Source organism: Archocentrus centrarchus, chromosome 9, assembly GCF_007364275.1.
Source record: "Archocentrus centrarchus isolate MPI-CPG fArcCen1 chromosome 9, fArcCen1, whole genome shotgun sequence".
In the NCBI taxonomy this organism is placed as follows: domain Eukaryota; kingdom Metazoa; phylum Chordata; class Actinopteri; order Cichliformes; family Cichlidae; genus Archocentrus; species Archocentrus centrarchus.
This window is the reverse complement of record NC_044354.1, coordinates 2,836,366-2,858,810: the sequence shown is the minus strand read 5'-3', so window position 1 is coordinate 2,858,810 and position 22,445 is coordinate 2,836,366. Positions and strand designations below refer to the sequence as shown.

The following is a 22,445-nucleotide window of genomic DNA, read 5'->3' as shown; positions in this document are numbered from 1 at the left end:
GGTATCTGTACTTTACTTAAGTATTTATTTTTCTGACTACTTTTTACTTTTACTCCCTACATTTTTACACAAGTATCGGTACTTTCTACTTCTTACATTTTCAAACAGACTCGTTACTTTTTAACACGTCAGGGAGAAGTTTGCGTTTCCGGTCAGTGCGCCGTCAGTCATCAAGCGATCTGAGCCTAAACGGAGGAATATTAACATATAAGAGACAATCGTACTGGCGTATCCTCCATCACCGGGGCTTATCGGGTACAAAGGGATTAAATACACAAACCCATATAATTAATGTCTCATTTATAGCGCTATAATCAGGGGTCACAGCGGGCCGGACCGAGTCCGTAAGTTATGCTCGCGGGACATAAACAGCTTAGCTAGCGGTACTGAAGAGGAGCGAGCATGAAGGGAGTAACGTGTGGCAGGTAAATGCAACGTTTCTAAATGCTCAACAAATATCAGCAAACACACAAAGTGTGTGCAGTTTGTCACACAGTGTGTCTGCTAGCTAAAAGAAGAGCTGCTGTATTTCAGGGAGAGCAAAGAGAGAGAAGTTCACTCAGAGATGGAGAAAGAGGACAGGAGAGGAAGAAGAGAGGTTAGAGTTAAAGGTAAGGACTGGAAAATAAACTGAAGTATGCTGACTTTGTGTTATTCAAAGATTGTATGAAAATACTACAGTTTAGTACGTAATAAACAGGTTATCTTGTACTGTATTTACAGTAAAGCTCTGTGTTGGTGCACTTTGTGTTCATGGTCAGAGTTACAGATTACATCAGTGCAGCAGAGATGAGTTTGAATCAAAGCTGCTGATGCTGAGATTCATTCACTGAATCCAACATTTCTGTAGCCTGTATGCTGTCAGTGTAGGGGAAGGAGATCAGCTCAGATAGCTGTGAAATACTGGGTTACATCTTTGTGAGCTCACTTCATCCACACAGAGCAGTAAACCTCAGAGCAGCAGCAGCAGCAGGTCAGCTGATCACAGCCTGCACACCAACATCATTTACTGGAGCTCACAATAGAAAGTTGTGGTTCTTCTCCCCATGCAGAGCCACTACAGCTGATCTTAGGGTTCCTCCACCTTCTGAATCCCACTGTAACCCCTGAGTATCCTCATGTTTGTGTTTATGTGGAGGCACAGTCACCCTCTACTATGGAGGACACAGAGAATAGAGCTGTGCTTAAATTCCCTTTCACAATTTGTGATTCAAGCTGAGTCCATTCATTAGAATGCAAATTTAGATTGGAATAATGTTTGTGTTCTCATGTATTATTTTATATTATTACAATAATATATAATAAGGTTCAGTTAGCTTTACACAAAAATAGCAGGTAGAAATGTCCCCCAAAGAGCTACTTTTACTTTCTTACTTTGAGTAAATTTCAGAGCCTGTACTTTTTTACTTTTACTTAAGTAAAGAAGTTGAACCAGTACTTCGACTTTTACCAAAGTATTTTTTAACACAAGTACTTGTACTTCTACTTAAGTACAGAATGTCAGTACTTTTGCCACCTCTGGTTGAGAGACCAGCTGACCAGATCCATAATTATAAATTCCAGTTCGGAAGTTCTGTGAAGAGAGGCTCTAAAGCAGCAAAGCAGCAAAGCAGGGGAAAAAGGAAGGGCTGGGGAGAGAAGAAAAATACAACTTTGTTATGAATTTCTTAACCCGTTCACCTTTTTGGATTTGAATTAGAATATTCTCTATAGGTGAGGGATTTAATACTCTTTCCCACTCTGTGTAGTCAGAAAAGAACGTAACTGTAGATATCTAAAGAAATCACTTTTCTGGAGATGGAAATACCCACATAACTCTTCAAATGATATAAGGTTATTACTGTTGATTTACTGATGTAAAAACATGAGCCCCTGATCAGCCCATTTGTCTAAGGAGTTCGCAGTGAAGGATTTAATATGACCAATATTTGTTAATGTTGATAAATCTCTTGGTAACTTAAATGCAACTTGTACTTTGTTCCAAATGTTTAATGTAGTTCTAGTCCACACTGATTGTTCCTCTATTGGTATGTCCAAAAATGGCAATAATGATTCAGTGCACATTGTTTGTTCAATGTTCAGCCATCTTGTGTGAGAATCCCCTTGTATCCATGATATTAAAGGCTTTAATTGTGCTGCCCAGAAATAATATTTTAAAACTGGAAGGTTAAGCCCCCCTTCTATCTTACTTCTCTGTAGTGTTTTATATTTTATACGGGGGCGCTTGCCCTGCCATATAAATTTTGATATCATTTTATCCAGATCTGTGAACATAGATTTTGGTATTCCAATTGGCAACATCTGGAACAAATACAGTAATCTTGGCAGGAGATTCATGCGAATAGTTTCAATGCAGCCAATGAAGGACAGAGGCAGAGCCGTCCATTGTTCAAGATCCTTCTTAATTATATCCAGCGTTCTACTGTAGTTGGCATGAAACAAATCATTTAATGAAAGGGGAATTCTGATACCTAAATATTTAATGCTATTAACATCCATTGCCACCGTCTTTAAGATTTTTTAATGTGTTCAAATACATAATTGGTTGACTCTGTGTGCAAAAGAAGCTAAATGTGAATAATGTGTTAAACACCCTAATCATCACATCAGACATGAGAGGTTTGGAGGGTTTGATTGGCATGTTCGATGACTGCATTCTTTTTAGTGTCATTCTGTGAAAGCCAGCTCAACACACCTGACTTCAACCTTTAGATAAGTTATATTCATTTTAATCTTACATTCAGTAATGGTCCAAACCAGTATGAGTGCAATCTATAATTCTGGTCATTTTCATAAGGATTAGCATAATCATTTTCAAACTATAAAAATGCTTTTTGGTCACCAGATTTTATACAACTTTCATATTTGTGTGGTAAGCATTTAGTCTAGTGTTGCACAAAGACTGTAAGCAAAGGGGAAAAAGTAGACATCCACAAATAACTGTTTTAGATGGCATATGATTTCCTTTATTATTATATATATAATATTACATGTAATATTATTATTATTATTATTACCCTACCTCCTTAGCCTGTATTCTCAAAGATGAATAAACAGGTTGGGGATGATAGGGTAAGGAAAAGAGGGAAAGAGAGAGAGGAGGATGGGGAGATGTCTTCCTCCATCTTTAATCCTCTCAGCCAAAAAGGCTGTCATAGAGTGTGTCCTCCTTCATTTATTTCTTAGTGTACAGGTGTTGGTGCTGTAGCCTTGTGTGGTTCCGTAGCAGGGTTTCGTACTTGTTCTCCAACTCTGTGTACTTCTTTTCCAGTTCTGTCTGTTTTTGGCAGATCTTATTACTTTTTTCCTTGGCATTATTGAGCTTCTTTAGCAAGGCTTCATTTTCTTTCTCTGTGTTCTTAAGTTTTACTTCCAGGTCACGGAGCTCGCTCTGCAACTCCTTGTATTTATCTTCCTGTTCTTTCTTTTCTTTACGCATTTCTTCATTTTCTTTCTCTGTGTCCTGAAGTTTGCGCTGCACATCTCCGTGTGTCGCTTCCAGGTCACGAAACTCGCTATGCAGGTCACGGAGCTCGCTCTGCAACTCCTTGTGTTTATCTTCCTGTTCTTTCTTTTCTTTACGCATTTCTTCCTTTTCTTTCTCTGTGTCCTGAAGTTTCACTTCCAGGTCACGGAGCTCGCTCTGCAACTCCTTGTGTTTATCTTCCTGTTCTTTCTTTTCTTTACGCATTGCTTCCTTTTCTTTCTCTGTGTCCTGAAGTTTCACTTCCAGGTCACGAAACTCGCTCTGCAACTTCTTGTGTTTATCTTCCTGTTCTTTCTTTTCTTTACGCATTTCTTCATTTTCTTTCTCTGTGTCCTGAAGTTTCACTTCCAGGTCACGAAACTCGCTCTGCAACTCCTTGTGTTTATCTTCCTGTTCTTTCTTTTCTTTACGCATTGCTTCCTTTTCTTTCTCTGTGTCCTGAAGTTTCACTTCCAGGTCACGAAACTCGCTCTGCAACTTCTTGTGTTTATCTTCCTGTTCTTTCTTTTCTTTACGCATTGCTTCCTTTTCTTTCTCTGTATACTGAAGTTTGACTTCCAGGTCACGGAGCTCGCTCTGCAACTCCTTGTGTTTATCTTCCTGTTCTTTCTTTTCTTTACGCATTTCTTCATTTTCTTTCTCTGTATACTGAAGTTTGACTTCCAGGTCACGGAGCTCGCTCTGCAACTCCTTGTGTTTATCTTCCTGTTCTTTCACTGTGTCCTGAAGTTTCACTTCCAGGTCACGGAGCTCGCTCTGCAACTCCTTGTGTTTATCTTCCTGTTCTTTCTTTTCTTTATGCATTTCTTCATTTTCTTTCTCTGCGTCCTGAAGTTTCACTTCCAGGTCACGGAGCTCGCTCTGCAACTCCTTGTATTTATCTTCCTCTTCTTTCTTCTCTTTAAGCATTTTTTCATTTGTTTGCAGGGCTTCATTCAATTTCTTTTGCAAGCATCTATTCATTTCCTCATCCTTCCGAATTCGCTCGTACAGCCCTCTGATTGACAGTTCCATCAAATGTTGCCCTCCCCGCCAACCAGCTATCTCTAGATTTTTCTCTTCTTCCTTTTTTATAAGCGCTGCTTCATGTTTTAGCTGTTCTTCATTAAAGTTGTCTAGCAAATCTGCCTTTTCTTTGACTTTGTCCTGAAGTTTGCGCTTCATGTCTCTGTGTGTCAGTTCCAGGTCACTGAGTTTCCACTGCACCATTGTGTGTTTAGCTTCCTGTTCTTTAAGCATTTCGTTTTTTTGCTTGACTTCTTCAAACAATTTTTGCATACCTTTAGCTTCTTCCTCAGTCTCGTGAAGTTTGCGCTGCGCGTCCTTGTATGTACCTTTCATGCCCCGGATTTTGCGCTGCGCGTCCTTGTTTGTAAATTCCAGTTCACGGATTTTGCGGTGCGCATCGTGGTTTGTAGTTTCCAGGTCACAGATTTTGCTCTGCGCGGCCTTGTATGTACCTTTCATGGCCCGGATTTCGCGCTGCGTGTCCTTGTTTGTAGCTTCCAGGTCACAGATTTTGCTCTGCGCGTCCTTGTTTGAAGCTTCCAGTTCACAGATTTTGCTCTGCGCGTCGTTGTTTGTAGCTTCCAGTTTACGGATTTTGCGCTGCGTGTCGTAGTTTGTACATTCCAGTTCATGGACTTTGCGCTGCGCATCCTTGTGTCTAATTTTCAGGTCATGGAGTTGGCTCTTCACCTCTGTGAATTCATCGAGCTCGCCCTGCAACTCCTGTTCCGTCTTTGTCTTTCTCTGTTTCCTCTGAAGTGCCGCCTTAGACATCTTTAAATGTTTGAATGCTCGAATGCTGTTTACAAATTCACTCCTCGACTTAAAGTGTTCTGCTGAAGTTTGTCGTGGTTACTTATAGGTACGCCACCTTCACGGCCCCTGATGGTAACATCAAAGCTTTGATGTTGCAACATGTTGCAACATCAAAGCTTTGATGTTACCATCAGGGGCCGTGAAGGTGACGTAAGATTCTAACGACGTAACCAAGGTTACGGTAAACATTGCATTATGAAAATTAGATTGTCACGTGACATGTGTTCATTTTATTGTAAATACATTTGCAGGGTTTGACCAGTGTTGCTAACTTACCGACTTTGTCGCTAGATTTAGCAGCTTTTCAGACCTGATGTCGGAGACTTTTAGAGTTTTTTGTTAACCTGAAATCCTCCGCTATTCGCCGTGTTTTCGGTGCATACAGCCTTCGTACAGCGTCTGTTCAGACGCTTTGACATCGCCCGGACCCCCGAGAGTACTTGGCTGTTGGTACGTACCGTAAGTCACGTGACCTTAATGGGTCTGTTCGGGTGCTCGTGATGCAGCCGGTGGATCTGCACCGCAGAGCTTCTCTAAGGTAAGAGCTGTAAGCCGTTCTGTTAAATATTCTTCATTCATGGCATTACCTGTGCAGTAAAGTTATCCTGCTAGGAGATAATTAAGGTTTTATTTATTTTTTATTCTGAAATGCGAGATTGTGGCAGCGGAGTTAGCTCATAGCACATTAGCTACTGGCGTATTAGCTAACACAGCGGGAAGCTGTGAGGTTAAAAGGGGAAAAAAAGCTCCTCCGGGATTTATTTCGGTGGGGAAGGCGAGGTGATTTGGTTAGCTGTCCAGGTAGCTACGAAGCTGAAGTTGGTTCCCGATTGCAGCTTCCGATTCGGGAAATGGCTAAAGGGCCATTCCACTTAATTTTTGACTGACTGACTGGATGCTATCTGCTGGGTTTCCTCAGATGTAGAAACTGCTTGGAATGAATGTGAATAATAATTTAAACTTTACTGCTTGTTTGATTACTATTATCAATTGAAATGTATGTATTATTAGGTTTAATTGACCTTCGGCCAAAAGGAACATGGAGACCCTTAAAAATGTTACCAACATTTCATGGTGTCAGAAGTGGGATTTGAGGTAAAAAGATGGACAGTACCAAAGACCTGGAGACATGACCTGCTTTTCAGAACGCACCAAAGCCGCGGCCAAAATTCAGGTAAGCAGAGATTTTTCTGCATAAATTTGATGCTCTCTGGGAGTATTGTAAGTTCTGCCCAGGCCCGAGGAAAAGAGAAAACTGTCATCTTGCCTTCAAATAAAGAACTTGTGGGAAACAAAGGGTCTCAATTGACTGCTAAAGGGAAAAATGTTGCATTATTTACATTAATGATCACTGGTTGAGCAGGCTTTTGTGCTGTGTTATGTCTTTGCATGTTTTAACTGGAGAGGTGCACCGTGGAGTTCAGACTGAGAGGCCTTGTGTGTGTGTGAGACCGGTCTGTGTGTATGTGTGTCTGTGTGGCAGCGGGCCGTGTGTCAGTGTGTGTGTGTGTGTGTGTGTGTGTGGAGCTGAGAGCTGTCTGCTCTGAGTATGTTTTTGTTTTGGGGGTTTCAGTGTCCGTATTGTTGATATTGTGTTGAAGCGCTTTTGAGAATGAAGTGAAAGGTCCGGACGGACAGCCGGCAAAGTGACGTCCGGACACACATGAACTCTTACCTCCTGAATGGGAGGGGGGGGAGCGCAGTGTGTCGATGTGCTCCACCGTGAAGGGGGTGAGGTGTGTCTACCCATGAGCCGTGGATGCTTATGGACATGGTGAGACTAGCTGATGGACTGTTTTCAACATCACACAAAAAAAACATCACACTTTCCTTGGGAGAAAATGCTGCAGATGCAATAGACAGTGTGTATCATGAACTGAGGGAGGAGCATTTCTTTGAGGACTTACCAGCAGAGCTTCTCATGGTGGAAAACTATCTTAGAGCAATCTTGTGTTCTATTTGTTATCACATCTGCATTTTCTTAAAAACACTAACTGACTCTAATTTTCAGGTACAAAGAGGTCGGCACTCATCCATGTACACTTTAACTATTCATTCCCAATTACCAGTGTGTGTGTGTGTGTGTGTGTGTGTGTGTGTGTGTGTGTGTGTGTGTGTGTGTGTGTGTGTGTGTGGAAAACTATTGGCTAGGCAAACACAGGATGTGTATGTAATACATTCTCTGTATTTTTGGTTTATGGGGTTGAAATAAAAATCAATGTTAAAAACTGTACAGACTGCTCATTTTTAACTCTGCATTCCTCATGGAAAACACAGTGCAATATATGTTTAAACATCTTTTCATTCATAAAACATCACATACTATGCCCCAAACAAACAAAAACTATGGTTAAAGCAATAGCTGTGTATTTTCCTATCTAAGGTGGGGGGGGGGGGGGTTCTTAGAGCAATCTTGTGTTCTATTTGTTATCACATCTGCATTTTCTTAAAAACACTAACTGACTCTAATTTTCAGCTACAAAGAGGTCGGCACTCATCCATGTACACTTTAACTATTCATTCCCAATTACCAGTGTGTGTGTGTGTGTGTGTGTGTGTGTGTGTGTGTGTGTGTGTGTGTGTGTGTGTGTGTGTGTGTGTGTGTGTGTTACTTTAGTTTCTGTTTTTTTTTAAATCCACAGTAAAACTTTTGAATAGTCTGTTTTTATTCAATAATAATAATAATAATAAACCCGTCATCACTGTGAAAAGGATCATGGCATTAGTTTCTCATCATTCAACATTATAAATTTGACTCGATAAAGTCAGAACATAAAGTAAAACATCACAGGTTTAGATTAGTATTACCCCCACTCCACTTTGTGATTTGTGAAGCTGGATCTGGTGTACCACGGCCGCTGATGAAATTCCTTCACTATCAGTGAACTGTTTTGGCTAGGAGCTGGCATCTGGCTTCACATTGCCCCCACCCTCTCATCTCCGTCTGCACCCCCTCCTGACCCTGACCTTACCCACCATATTGCTATCCTGGCTTTAAATGTGCAAATATGTTTCTGCTCTGTCGCAGAGGTTTTTGTAACCTTATACTGTGTATGTGCATATGTATACAAAGTATGAGATGAGTTTTTTTTTCCTCACTCAACCCTATATGTTTTCACTATTGTTTCTGTCTTTTTAATGGCAGCGCCTCCAGAAGGGGGACAGCATGGCCACAGTTCACCTATCTCCCCATGTTTGTTCTGTTTGTCTTCTTGGATGGGTGTTCTGTTAACTGTAATTTCCCCATTGTGGGATCAATAAAGTATCAAATAGATGTACGTCCCTAAAAAAGCCCCAAAGTCTCAGTCATGCAAGGCCTAAATTGTTTTTATTCATAAAGAATCAAAAACTTCACATGCACCGTTGTTTTGATCAAATGTAAGTTCGACAAGAACCCCTGACAGGAGGAGTTGAATAACATCAGGAGCTATTTCCCTAAAACACTAAGGAGTGTAGAAGATCATTTACAGATGCAGCCACCTAATGTTGCCGCATCCAGCCAGACGTCGGCCAGCTGAAGTCCAGCCCCCAGCTGGCCGACGTCCTGCTGTCGTCGGGCTGGAAGTCCCCCTCCTTCTCCTGGGCGTATCTACTTTCCAGCATGAACACACCCCTTTCCCTCAATTGTAGACTGTCACCAAAAGGTGGCGCCTTCTTAACAAAAACGTTGAGTTCTGTGATTCAAAAAAGTTTTGGTGAAGTATCAAGTTTTGAAAACCTAAAATAGATGCCTAAAATTTTTGTCAGTATGACCTTTCACACATTTCCATTGCGAATCACCAAAAGATTCCTTTGTTTCACTTCATCTTTTAACTAAATAAGTAAATAAATACAGTAGGTTAAAAAAGAAGCGGTGCTGCGCTGAGCCAACCCGGTCTCACGGCAGTTCGTGCAGTAGTCACGAAATTTAAGCTATTGATTCGTGCTCATGAACACGAATTCCCTCTTTTTTTCGTGTTACTCGGCACGACTTCTAACCTGCCTGAAATGCAGTGGGATAAAGTTCGTGCCTCTGAGCACGGCTTCTAAGCTGCAGTATAGTTTTTTTTTTTTTTTTTTTGCCCCTGTCCCCCTTTTTTCCCCCCTTTTCTTTTGAACTGGAAGCTCAGAAGCTGAATTATGCCTTTAATTGCGATCCTTAACCGCCACTTTTCCTTTTGACATGAATTTCTCCTCGTTTCATTTAATGTGGGGTGCTGCTTATGGTTGTAACGATGACATTTGTGGGGCTTTTTAGGTCTAAATTTATATTTACGTGTTTATGGTTAGTGCTATATTCGGTGTCCAATTTTTTCTGTGAGTTCCGTGGTCTGAAGCCGTTTTCCCTCTGTGTTAAATCCATGAACCAACGATGAATAAATAAATGAACTACAGTACCCATCACCCCATCGGCCGTAACCATGGTCACGCGTATTCCCGTTGCTGTCCAGCTAATTGCATTAGTTCACCCGCTTCGGATGTTATCAGGTAATTACTGACTTTATTAGCGGTTTTCAGGCCTGTAAATATGGGCCAGCAAGGGCCGTCTGCACCTCGTAGTCAGTCGAGAAGGTAGTTATCGTTCTAACGGAGGATCACTGACAGAGAAGGACTACAGACGAAGGACTACAGAAGAAGGACTACAGAAGCCATGCTCGCTGACTTCCGGCGGATGCTGCAGTGTTCAGGTAAGAGGATTTCAATGGACAGCGTTTATATAGTGATATTATTACGGCCGTGAGTTCAATAAGCACTTGAAATTAGATTAATGTGGTGTAAGAGAGCGCTGATATCCCAACTCTGAGATGCATTTGTAGAGATTATTGCGGGTTTTGCCGTCTTTGAGACGCTAGCTTAAATTTTCTGTGCAAATGTTAGCGGATATCGTAGGAAAGCGTTCACTATTAAACAATGTTATGACAGAAATATGAGCTTCTGGACTTACTAGTTAAGTAAAATGATTATTTTCAGCCACAGATTCCAAATAAATATCCTGATGAGCTTCAGTGCATCCATATTCAATATCTGCGAGTACAGTGCTTCATTTAATCTGCACTGAACTGACCCAGGCTTATCACAATGTAAAATAAAATGATACTGGTCTGAACACAGTTGCTGGATCAGGTGACCCTGAAGCCTCTCTTAGTTATGCTGCTATAGGCCTAGACTGCTGGGGAGGTTCCCGTGATTTCTTTATATTCACTGTAAACAAACCTTATATTTGCAAGTTTCTTATATTCAATATTTAAACAAAGAGCAGTCTGTTTATACTTCAGACTGCTGGCTTACTTGTGGTTCCTATGATACTTAAGAGTAGAATGGGATGCAGAGCCTTCAGCTCCTCTGTGGAAAGAGCCTTGAGGTGACTGTTGTGATTTGGCACTATACACATAAAACTGAAAGTCTGGCTGCCTTTAATCCTCTGTGACAAACACGAGGATCCATGAAACCTGCCAGCACCTGAGAATGAGCTGAAACTTGCAGTGTATTACATTCCCATCATGGAGAAGCTTCCAGACTCTGGGAATCCTGTCAGTGAGCAGGGACTGATTCACTGTCCTCAGCTTTAAACAAACCCAGTCTCCATCTCAGGTTTTGACTCAGCCTGCTTTGGAGTCACTAATCTAGAATCATCAGGCTACTTACTTTCAACACCATAATTTTGTTACTGATTCAGTTTATAAACCTGTTTTGTGCTGCAGCAACAATCAAACATGTCCAGTTCATACATCATTGTAGTTTGTGTCTTTGCTCTTTCAGAACTGAATTGGAAATCCAAAGGTGCTGGAAAGCTTCTTCTCCAACCCTCAAAGCCAAACTTCACCCATGAGAGCTGACAGCATGCAATCATTTTGAGAAGTGACACTCTCATAAATAAAGGTGAGCAATGATACTTAATGTGTACTTTTTGATTATCATGTTTAAAGGTTTGTCATTGCTCACAGTGGCCTTGTATTCATTAGGCATTTCCAGAATAGTATCCAGCAGTTTCTTGTGAGCTGAGCTGAATCATTTTTCTTTTAATACATGTTTAACATTCACTTGAGTATTACTTGTTGTACATAACTGTGGCTCTGAAACAAAGGCTCTCCTGAAGGAGAAGAAGAGAGCCTTTAGATCAGGAAATAAGGAGGAGCTGAGAGCTGTGCAGAAGGATCTCAGAAGGAAAATCAGGGATGGAAAAAACACCTACAGAAAGAAGATGGAGGACCAGCTACTGCAGAGCAACACCAGTGGAGTTTGGAGAAGCTTGAACTCAAGTTCAGGCCACAAACCAAGCCCACTCTGAGACTTAGAGTAGAGTGGGTGAACAACTTGGACCACTAGAACTACCAGCATTTTCACACTACTCCTTTTTCTACCAAGCGCCTCCAAATGGCAGTTTACATCTCATTAGGCCACCTTTTGTTATGTACACGGGGCCAGTAGATCGGAATGTGTGTGGGATGGGTGTGGGGGTGGGGATGGGTTACCACTGATGACCCAGGGTCGCCAGGTGTATAAAAAGCCAGGTCACAACACATATTTCACCTTTAATAAGAACAAATTTGTAATTGAGATCCCAGATTTTGAAGAGATGTTTTGTGTTCTCCGTGCTTCAGGTTCACAGCAGATGGAAGGAAACTCAAACAGCCACTAATGTAGCCGTTGTGCTGACTGTAGACTGAGGGATCTCTTCAAATTGTTGTATTCCTCCTCTTCCTCGTCACCCACTGCTTCAGATCTCGCTGTCACCATCAGACTGCAGCAGTTATGTTATTTAGCCATGAAACATGTCGTCACCCTCCCTTGATTTTTTTCAGGCTTTTCAGAAAACACAAAAAACTGAACCGAATGTTGAAAATTTAATTTAGACAAAAATAAAATTTTAAAAATGTCTTTGACCATTTTTTTAGGAGGGTGACGATATATAACCTTGTTCAGCCTGTTTGGGAATGCACTGAGATCAATAACCTAATTTCCAACGCAGATCTGGAGAAACAGCAAAAACCAACAGGACCCTACACAGCCACAGATGCTGCTCCAGAGCTAGAAGTTCTAAACCATAAAGACCAACCTGGGAAACTTGCTAAGTGTGACAGGTCCAACATAACCCCAGATACAGCCCAGCCACAGGGTGAACCAAATCTTTCAGATAATGACAACAGAGAACCAAACGCACCTCCCTCCTAAACTCACCAGCTGCACCAACCTGACATTTCTCCTCCCTGAGTTAAATAGATGAATGGAAGTTAAGTGGTTACAAACATAAAAACCACGGGTCCACAGACAGGAGCAGTGAGCTGAAATCAGCACAAAGCTACCTGAGAGGCTGTATTGAACTACTATATATAATTTAATCATTTGTCCTGACTGGTTTCACCTCAGATGTTCTTTCTCCTTTTGGTAGATTTCTCCCACCTCTGTTTTGATGCCAAGAAGAAGAAGAAGCTGCTTCAGAGAAGTGGGCTTCATGGTCTCAGTGCACAGCAACATGTGTTTTCACTGCCACAATCAAAACATTGAATAAAATCTATGTATTGTTGTTTGGAAACGTGTCATATTACTGCATGCTAAGGTGTGTTATTAAAGAAAAAAATGAGTTCTATATTTCTGGTTTGATGATATCCGAAGCTTTTGATTCAAAACGTTTATTTTCCACTGCACAAAATATTTACTGTTGCACATTTATTTCTCATAGGGATTTTTTTTTTCTTTCCATATTTCAGTCTCTGGTTCTTGAGAGTCATGGCTCTGTCTGGTCTCTGACAGAGATCCTTAAAAATATTATTGGAAAGTACCTATTAATTTTACTTTCAAACAGCTTTATGTGAATGTTATCTTTTCATTTATAATTTTTAATATATTGATCACAGTGTAGTGTACCGTAGAGGCATCCAAAAATGATGAGACTGGGCTGCTTGTGTGTGATTTGGAAGGTTTGTGTCTGTCTGTGACTCTGCAGAGGTTAAAGCTGTGATCCAGTCTCAGTCTCTGACTGAAGGTTGCTGAGACTCTGATTAGATACACAATGTGAAGTTCACAATTCTCTAAACAAATAAAATGGTAATGACAAACATGAACATCTGTACTTATTTCAGAGACATGAATGTTTACAAACATAATATTTATTTTAAGGATTGGACTTCATAAAGCGCACTGATGTTAGAGTGTGTGTTCATATTTAAATCATTTTGTAGGCTGAAATTGTAACGGTGGACCTGAGATGGTCCAGAGAAAGTAAACACATGTTAATTAGAATAATAACAACAACAGACTGAGACAGACAGCTGTGAAATGCGCACACAATGACGTCACCTCATTCACTGCTAGCTACACTGCTAGCTACATCGTATCATTCATGATCATCTATGTAAACAACGTTTAAAGAAGCCGCCACAGCTCTGCGGCTGTAACTGTTTCAAATCATATATTTTTGCTCGTTTGAACTCTGAGGATGTTTTTAAAACGGTCTTAAAAGGCTGTTTCTATGGTGGTTGTCACGGACGCCTCAGTAGCTTCTTAGGCTAACCTGGCGCGTCCGGTTCCTGCTGCTAGCTGTCTGCCGCAGGAAGGCTGCGTCCCATTTCAAAGAGCCGCCGCTCCGTCGTAACTGTGGCTCAAACACCACTTTATCCTTTAAGAAAAGGCCTTTTATAGCCATTTTGGTCGCAGTTTTGATTATAAAATAAAAGGGAAAATATAAACAAACAAAAAGCTTAACATTGAGAAGACTTGGAAGAACAATGTGACACTGATGAGAGGATAAGGCTTCCCAGGTCATTGCCAGGCCAAACCGGCTGGTGATCAGAATTATTTTAATTATTTTTTTACCCAGTTTCGCTGGCGGTGCAGCGCTCACAGCCTGTCCGAGGTCCCGGGCTGAACTTCAAGCCCAGCCCGTCCCTCCAGACAATACTCACCGCTCCACTATAATGACCGCTTTACTCTCATCTTTCTATTGTTTTTAATGGACAGTTCCGCTTACAATTACAGTTCAATGATGTGAGGATCCTTGGTACAGTATACAGCGGGCTGCTAATGAATGCGCTTCCACTATTACTGCTCCTCCTGGTGGATAAACAAGACATTACCACCATTTTCCCCAAATGCTGCTTAGGGGCGTTCCCACCAGTGGCCGGAATTCCTACGTCATTAGCGGGGGATCGCGTTTAGGCCGAGGTTCGGCCACGAATCGGCCAAGGACCGGCCAAGGTCGCGTCACGGATCGGCCGGAAATTTTCAGTGGCTGCATCTGTAATCATTAAAGATATGCGTTTTTCACACACTTTAACCACAGTGTGCATTGAATGATACCATAATCTTCTGTATCACCCCTCCTATGATCACTCCCCACTCCTATGTACGATTTAAAATCCACAACTTGATGGTTAAGCCTGTCTTTTGACCTGGATAAATAAACTTAAACTACTTTTTATTTTACCCAAAAGCATCTACACCAGCTTTCAGCACCATAGGGCATATCTTCTAACTGCTTGCCTGCACAAAGAGTCTAAAGTCAGCACAGAAACATGCTGTGGAAACAGCACAACTTAAAAATACGTTTGTTTTTTTCTGTATCGTAGCCTGCACACTGGGTTTAGCGTCAGAGCAAAGGATCATGGGAGTTCTCATGGCGGTGTTTATGTGTTTAGTTATAGAGTTATCAGCTATGCTATAGGTGAACTGTGGCCGTGCTGCCCCCCCTTCTGGAGGCGCTGCCATTAAAAAACAGAAACAATAGTGAAAACATATAGGGATGAGTGAGGAAAAAAATCATCTCATACTTTGTATACATACACACATACACAGTATAAGGTTACAAAAACCTCTGCGACAGAGCAGAAACATATAGCATGGGAGCACTAGGGTGGGGAGGGATGGACAGGGGAGCCAGCGGAGGCGAGGGGGGGGTCGGGTTACTGTGGGGCTGACTCAAACTCCCTCCTCAGCTAACAGTTCTGATAAGATGTAGAGTTCATCAGCAGCTAGGTCAGGGAGATCAGTCCAACACAGGTCAGAAGAAGACAGGACAGCGGGGGGGGGGGGGGGGGGTAGAGCCTCTGTTTACAAACATCCCGGAGACAAGTTGATAAGCGGCAGTCCAAGGACGTCAGGGAGCCAAATTCCTGACTCTATGACTTGTTTTGGTACAGACTGTACTGATTAAATTGTTGACAGCCTTCAGTCTTACTGGCACCTCTCTGTGGCGAAAAATCCAATTCATCCGAATCTTCTTGGTTCGTTCCTTCGCCGTGCAGAAACAGATACGTACATCTCCAAGATCTTACCCCTCAGAATCAGCTCCAGATATACAGAGTCTGAGTTTGAGTCTGTACCCTTCCCGCGTTCCCGTCATAAGCAGCCTTACCAAGGCCAGACAGCTGCCTAGACTTCCTGAATTGCAACGACAAACCAGGTATCTCCCGGTCCAATTCGGAGAAACCCCAGTGTCAATAAGCCAAATGTGTGTGTATTCCATTGACAATACGGCCAGGCACGTCATCTTCCACACCACACAGGAATCCATAATGTAGCCAGCTGGAATGTCAATTGATAAAGAGGGAATAGGGTTCTCCTTCCCCCAATCTCCTCATGGTGAAAAATTGATCAAAACAATGGTGTTGAGAGCAGAGGTGGGAAGTAACGAAGTACTAATACTTCGTTACTGTACTTAAGTAGATTTTTTAGGTATCTGTACTTTACTTAAGTATTTATTTTTCTGACTACTTTTTACTTTTACTCCCTACATTTTTACACAAGTATCGGTACTTTCTACTTCTTACATTTTCAAACAGACTCGTTACTTTTTAACACGTCAGGGAGAAGTTTGCGTTTCCGGTCAGTGCGCCGTCAGTCATCAAGCGATCTGAGCCTAAACGGAGGAATATTAACATATAAGAGACAATCGTACTGGCGTATCCTCCATCACCGGGGCTTATCGGGTACAAAGGGATTAAATACACAAACCCATATAATTAATGTCTCATTTATAGCGCTATAATCAGGGGTCACAGCGGGCCGGACCGAGTCCGTAAGTTATGCTCGCGGGACATAAACAGCTTAGCTAGCGGTACTGAAGAGGAGCGAGCATGAAGGGAGTAACGTGTGGCAGGTAAATGCAACGTTTCTAAATGCTCAACAAATATCAGCAAACACACAAAGTGTGTGCAGTTTGTCACACAGTGTGTCTGCTAGCTAAAAGAAGAGCTGCTGTATTTCAGGGAGAGCAAAGAGAGAGAAGTTCACTCAGAGATGGAGAAAGAGGACAGGAGAGGAAGAAGAGAGGTTAGAGTTAAAGGTAAGGACTGGAAAATAAACTGAAGTATGCTGACTTTGTGTTATTCAAAGATTGTATGAAAATACTACAGTTTAGTACGTAATAAACAGGTTATCTTGTACTGTATTTACAGTAAAGCTCTGTGTTGGTGCACTTTGTGTTCATGGTCAGAGTTACAGATTACATCAGTGCAGCAGAGATGAGTTTGAATCAAAGCTGCTGATGCTGAGATTCATTCACTGAATCCAACATTTCTGTAGCCTGTATGCTGTCAGTGTAGGGGAAGGAGATCAGCTCAGATAGCTGTGAAATACTGGGTTACATCTTTGTGAGCTCACTTCATCCACACAGAGCAGTAAACCTCAGAGCAGCAGCAGCAGCAGGTCAGCTGATCACAGCCTGCACACCAACATCATTTACTGGAGCTCACAATAGAAAGTTGTGGTTCTTCTCCCCATGCAGAGCCACTACAGCTGATCTTAGGGTTCCTCCACCTTCTGAATCCCACTGTAACCCCTGAGTATCCTCATGTTTGTGTTTATGTGGAGGCACAGTCACCCTCTACTATGGAGGACACAGAGAATAGAGCTGTGCTTAAATTCCCTTTCACAATTTGTGATTCAAGCTGAGTCCATTCATTAGAATGCAAATTTAGATTGGAATAATGTTTGTGTTCTCATGTATTATTTTATATTATTACAATAATATATAATAAGGTTCAGTTAGCTTTACACAAAAATAGCAGGTAGAAATGTCCCCCAAAGAGCTACTTTTACTTTCTTACTTTGAGTAAATTTCAGAGCCTGTACTTTTTTACTTTTACTTAAGTAAAGAAGTTGAACCAGTACTTCGACTTTTACCAAAGTATTTTTTAACACAAGTACTTGTACTTCTACTTAAGTACAGAATGTCAGTACTTTTGCCACCTCTGGTTGAGAGACCAGCTGACCAGATCCATAATTATAAATTCCAGTTCGGAAGTTCTGTGAAGAGAGGCTCTAAAGCAGCAAAGCAGCAAAGCAGGGGAAAAAGGAAGGGCTGGGGAGAGAAGAAAAATACAACTTTGTTATGAATTTCTTAACCCGTTCACCTTTTTGGATTTGAATTAGAATATTCTCTATAGGTGAGGGATTTAATACTCTTTCCCACTCTGTGTAGTCAGAAAAGAACGTAACTGTAGATATCTAAAGAAATCACTTTTCTGGAGATGGAAATACCCACATAACTCTTCAAATGATATAAGGTTATTACTGTTGATTTACTGATGTAAAAACATGAGCCCCTGATCAGCCCATTTGTCTAAGGAGTTCGCAGTGAAGGATTTAATATGACCAATATTTGTTAATGTTGATAAATCTCTTGGTAACTTAAATGCAACTTGTACTTTGTTCCAAATGTTTAATGTAGTTCTAGTCCACACTGATTGTTCCTCTATTGGTATGTCCAAAAATGGCAATAATGATTCAGTGCACATTGTTTGTTCAATGTTCAGCCATCTTGTGTGAGAATCCCCTTGTATCCATGATATTAAAGGCTTTAATTGTGCTGCCCAGAAATAATATTTTAAAACTGGAAGGTTAAGCCCCCCTTCTATCTTACTTCTCTGTAGTGTTTTATATTTTATACGGGGGCGCTTGCCCTGCCATATAAATTTTGATATCATTTTATCCAGATCTGTGAACATAGATTTTGGTATTCCAATTGGCAACATCTGGAACAAATACAGTAATCTTGGCAGGAGATTCATGCGAATAGTTTCAATGCAGCCAATGAAGGACAGAGGCAGAGCCGTCCATTGTTCAAGATCCTTCTTAATTATATCCAGCGTTCTACTGTAGTTGGCATGAAACAAATCATTTAATGAAAGGGGAATTCTGATACCTAAATATTTAATGCTATTAACATCCATTGCCACCGTCTTTAAGATTTTTTAATGTGTTCAAATACATAATTGGTTGACTCTGTGTGCAAAAGAAGCTAAATGTGAATAATGTGTTAAACACCCTAATCATCACATCAGACATGAGAGGTTTGGAGGGTTTGATTGGCATGTTCGATGACTGCATTCTTTTTAGTGTCATTCTGTGAAAGCCAGCTCAACACACCTGACTTCAACCTTTAGATAAGTTATATTCATTTTAATCTTACATTCAGTAATGGTCCAAACCAGTATGAGTGCAATCTATAATTCTGGTCATTTTCATAAGGATTAGCATAATCATTTTCAAACTATAAAAATGCTTTTTGGTCACCAGATTTTATACAACTTTCATATTTGTGTGGTAAGCATTTAGTCTAGTGTTGCACAAAGACTGTAAGCAAAGGGGAAAAAGTAGACATCCACAAATAACTGTTTTAGATGGCATATGATTTCCTTTATTATTATATATATAATATTACATGTAATATTATTATTATTATTATTACCCTACCTCCTTAGCCTGTATTCTCAAAGATGAATAAACAGGTTGGGGATGATAGGGTAAGGAAAAGAGGGAAAGAGAGAGAGGAGGATGGGGAGATGTCTTCCTCCATCTTTAATCCTCTCAGCCAAAAAGGCTGTCATAGAGTGTGTCCTCCTTCATTTATTTCTTAGTGTACAGGTGTTGGTGCTGTAGCCTTGTGTGGTTCCGTAGCAGGGTTTCGTACTTGTTCTCCAACTCTGTGTACTTCTTTTCCAGTTCTGTCTGTTTTTGGCAGATCTTATTACTTTTTTCCTTGGCATTATTGAGCTTCTTTAGCAAGGCTTCATTTTCTTTCTCTGTGTTCTTAAGTTTTACTTCCAGGTCACGGAGCTCGCTCTGCAACTCCTTGTATTTATCTTCCTGTTCTTTCTTTTCTTTACGCATTTCTTCATTTTCTTTCTCTGTGTCCTGAAGTTTGCGCTGCACATCTCCGTGTGTCGCTTCCAGGTCACGAAACTCGCTATGCAGGTCACGGAGCTCGCTCTGCAACTCCTTGTGTTTATCTTCCTGTTCTTTCTTTTCTTTACGCATTTCTTCCTTTTCTTTCTCTGTGTCCTGAAGTTTCACTTCCAGGTCACGGAGCTCGCTCTGCAACTCCTTGTGTTTATCTTCCTGTTCTTTCTTTTCTTTACGCATTGCTTCCTTTTCTTTCTCTGTGTCCTGAAGTTTCACTTCCAGGTCACGAAACTCGCTCTGCAACTCCTTGTGTTTATCTTCCTGTTCTTTCTTTTCTTTACGCATTTCTTCATTTTCTTTCTCTGTGTCCTGAAGTTTCACTTCCAGGTCACGAAACTCGCTCTGCAACTCCTTGTGTTTATCTTCCTGTTCTTTCTTTTCTTTACGCATTGCTTCATTTTCTTTCTCTGTGTCCTGAAGTTTCACTTCCAGGTCACGAAACTCGCTCTGCAACTTCTTGTGTTTATCTTCCTGTTCTTTCTTTTCTTTACGCATTGCTTCCTTTTCTTTCTCTGTATACTGAAGTTTGACTTCCAGGTCACGGAGCTCGCTCTGCAACTCCTTGTGTTTATCTTCCTGTTCTTTCTTTTCTTTACGCATTTCTTCATTTTCTTTCTCTGTATACTGAAGTTTGACTTCCAGGTCACGGAGCTCGCTCTGCAACTCCTTGTGTTTATCTTCCTGTTCTTTCACTGTGTCCTGAAGTTTCACTTCCAGGTCACGGAGCTCGCTCTGCAACTCCTTGTGTTTATCTTCCTGTTCTTTCTTTTCTTTATGCATTTCTTCATTTTCTTTCTCTGCGTCCTGAAGTTTCACTTCCAGGTCACGGAGCTCGCTCTGCAACTCCTTGTATTTATCTTCCTCTTCTTTCTTCTCTTTAAGCATTTTTTCATTTGTTTGCAGGGCTTCATTCAATTTCTTTTGCAAGCATCTATTCATTTCCTCATCCTTCCGAATTCGCTCGTACAGCCCTCTGATTGACAGTTCCATCAAATGTTGCCCTCCCCGCCAACCAGCTATCTCTAGATTTTTCTCTTCTTCCTTTTTTATAAGCGCTGCTTCATGTTTTAGCTGTTCTTCATTAAAGTTGTCTAGCAAATCTGCCTTTTCTTTGACTTTGTCCTGAAGTTTGCGCTTCATGTCTCTGTGTGTCAGTTCCAGGTCACTGAGTTTCCACTGCACCATTGTGTGTTTAGCTTCCTGTTCTTTAAGCATTTCGTTTTTTTGCTTGACTTCTTCAAACAATTTTTGCATACCTTTAGCTTCTTCCTCAGTCTCGTGAAGTTTGCGCTGCGCGTCCTTGTATGTACCTTTCATGCCCCGGATTTTGCGCTGCGCGTCCTTGTTTGTAAATTCCAGTTCACGGATTTTGCGGTGCGCATCGTGGTTTGTAGTTTCCAGGTCACAGATTTTGCTCTGCGCGGCCTTGTATGTACCTTTCATGGCCCGGATTTCGCGCTGCGTGTCCTTGTTTGTAGCTTCCAGGTCACAGATTTTGCTCTGCGCGTCCTTGTTTGAAGCTTCCAGTTCACAGATTTTGCTCTGCGCGTCGTTGTTTGTAGCTTCCAGTTTACGGATTTTGCGCTGCGTGTCGTAGTTTGTACATTCCAGTTCATGGACTTTGCGCTGCGCATCCTTGTGTCTAATTTTCAGGTCATGGAGTTGGCTCTTCACCTCTGTGAATTCATCGAGCTCGCCCTGCAACTCCTGTTCCGTCTTTGTCTTTCTCTGTTTCCTCTGAAGTGCCGCCTTAGACATCTTTAAATGTTTGAATGCTCGAATGCTGTTTACAAATTCACTCCTCGACTTAAAGTGTTCTGCTGAAGTTTGTCGTGGTTACTTATAGGTACGCCACCTTCACGGCCCCTGATGGTAACATCAAAGCTTTGATGTTGCAACATGTTGCAACATCAAAGCTTTGATGTTACCATCAGGGGCCGTGAAGGTGACGTAAGATTCTAACGACGTAACCAAGGTTACGGTAAACATTGCATTATGAAAATTAGATTGTCACGTGACATGTGTTCATTTTATTGTAAATACATTTGCAGGGTTTGACCAGTGTTGCTAACTTACCGACTTTGTCGCTAGATTTAGCAGCTTTTCAGACCTGATGTCGGAGACTTTTAGAGTTTTTTGTTAACCTGAAATCCTCCGCTATTCGCCGTGTTTTCGGTGCATACAGCCTTCGTACAGCGTCTGTTCAGACGCTTTGACATCGCCCGGACCCCCGAGAGTACTTGGCTGTTGGTACGTACCGTAAGTCACGTGACCTTAATGGGTCTGTTCGGGTGCTCGTGATGCAGCCGGTGGATCTGCACCGCAGAGCTTCTCTAAGGTAAGAGCTGTAAGCCGTTCTGTTAAATATTCTTCATTCATGGCATTACCTGTGCAGTAAAGTTATCCTGCTAGGAGATAATTAAGGTTTTATTTATTTTTTATTCTGAAATGCGAGATTGTGGCAGCGGAGTTAGCTCATAGCACATTAGCTACTGGCGTATTAGCTAACACAGCGGGAAGCTGTGAGGTTAAAAGGGGAAAAAAAGCTCCTCCGGGATTTATTTCGGTGGGGAAGGCGAGGTGATTTGGTTAGCTGTCCAGGTAGCTACGAAGCTGAAGTTGGTTCCCGATTGCAGCTTCCGATTCGGGAAATGGCTAAAGGGCCATTCCACTTAATTTTTGACTGACTGACTGGATGCTATCTGCTGGGTTTCCTCAGATGTAGAAACTGCTTGGAATGAATGTGAATAATAATTTAAACTTTACTGCTTGTTTGATTACTATTATCAATTGAAATGTATGTATTATTAGGTTTAATTGACCTTCGGCCAAAAGGAACATGGAGACCCTTAAAAATGTTACCAACATTTCATGGTGTCAGAAGTGGGATTTGAGGTAAAAAGATGGACAGTACCAAAGACCTGGAGACATGACCTGCTTTTCAGAACGCACCAAAGCCGCGGCCAAAATTCAG

General features: G+C 41.4%; 3 protein-coding genes across 7 annotated transcripts in view; 1 reads left to right on the top strand and 2 right to left on the bottom strand.

The window, feature by feature from the left end:
- LOC115786272 (golgin subfamily A member 6-like protein 22) overlaps positions 1-5,397 on the bottom strand; it is an 11,841-nt gene extending 6,444 nt beyond the window's left edge. The window contains exon 1 of the mRNA XM_030738353.1: positions 3,611-5,397. Coding sequence (XP_030594213.1) covers positions 3,611-5,269 — 1,659 coding nt within the window. The 5' untranslated portion in view covers positions 5,270-5,397. The remainder of the gene's footprint in view (positions 1-3,610) is intronic.
- Positions 2,957-21,357, bottom strand: LOC115786273 (golgin subfamily A member 6-like protein 22). 2 transcript variants are annotated; one of them, XM_030738354.1, is made up of 3 exons: positions 19,406-21,357; positions 3,559-3,592; positions 2,957-3,411 (listed from the first exon to the last, which is right to left on the bottom strand). In XM_030738354.1, exons 1-3 carry the CDS (start codon positions 21,227-21,229, stop codon positions 3,176-3,178), a joined length of 2,094 nt encoding a protein of 697 aa, XP_030594214.1. In that variant the 5' UTR covers positions 21,230-21,357; the 3' UTR covers positions 2,957-3,175. The 2 variants fall into 2 exon arrangements, with proteins under 2 accessions (XP_030594214.1, XP_030594215.1); XM_030738355.1 differs by lacking the exons at positions 2,957-3,411; positions 3,559-3,592 and having other exon boundaries at positions 18,917-21,357.
- Positions 21,170-22,445, top strand: part of LOC115786271 (protein shortage in chiasmata 1 ortholog-like) — a 233,130-nt gene continuing 231,854 nt past the window's right edge. For all 4 annotated transcript variants that reach the window (XM_030738351.1, XM_030738352.1, XM_030738350.1 and 1 more), the window contains exon 1: positions 21,170-22,445. The gene's annotated coding sequence lies outside the window, so the exon portion shown is untranslated.

Bases quoted from the DNA above. Each gene is read 5' to 3' on its own strand.
- LOC115786273 (XM_030738354.1), bottom strand. From the start codon at position 21,229: ATGTCTAAGGCGGCACTTCAGAGGAAACAGAGAAAGACAAAGACGGAA. The intron at 3,593-19,405 runs GAAGAAATGCGT...GAGAAAGAAAAG, and splicing joins AGGACACAGAGAAAGAAAAT to GAAGAAATGCGTAAAGAAAA. The intron at 3,412-3,558 runs ATAAACACAAGG...AAGAACAGGAAG, and splicing joins AGAAAAGAAAGAACAGGAAG to ATAAATACAAGGAGTTGCAG.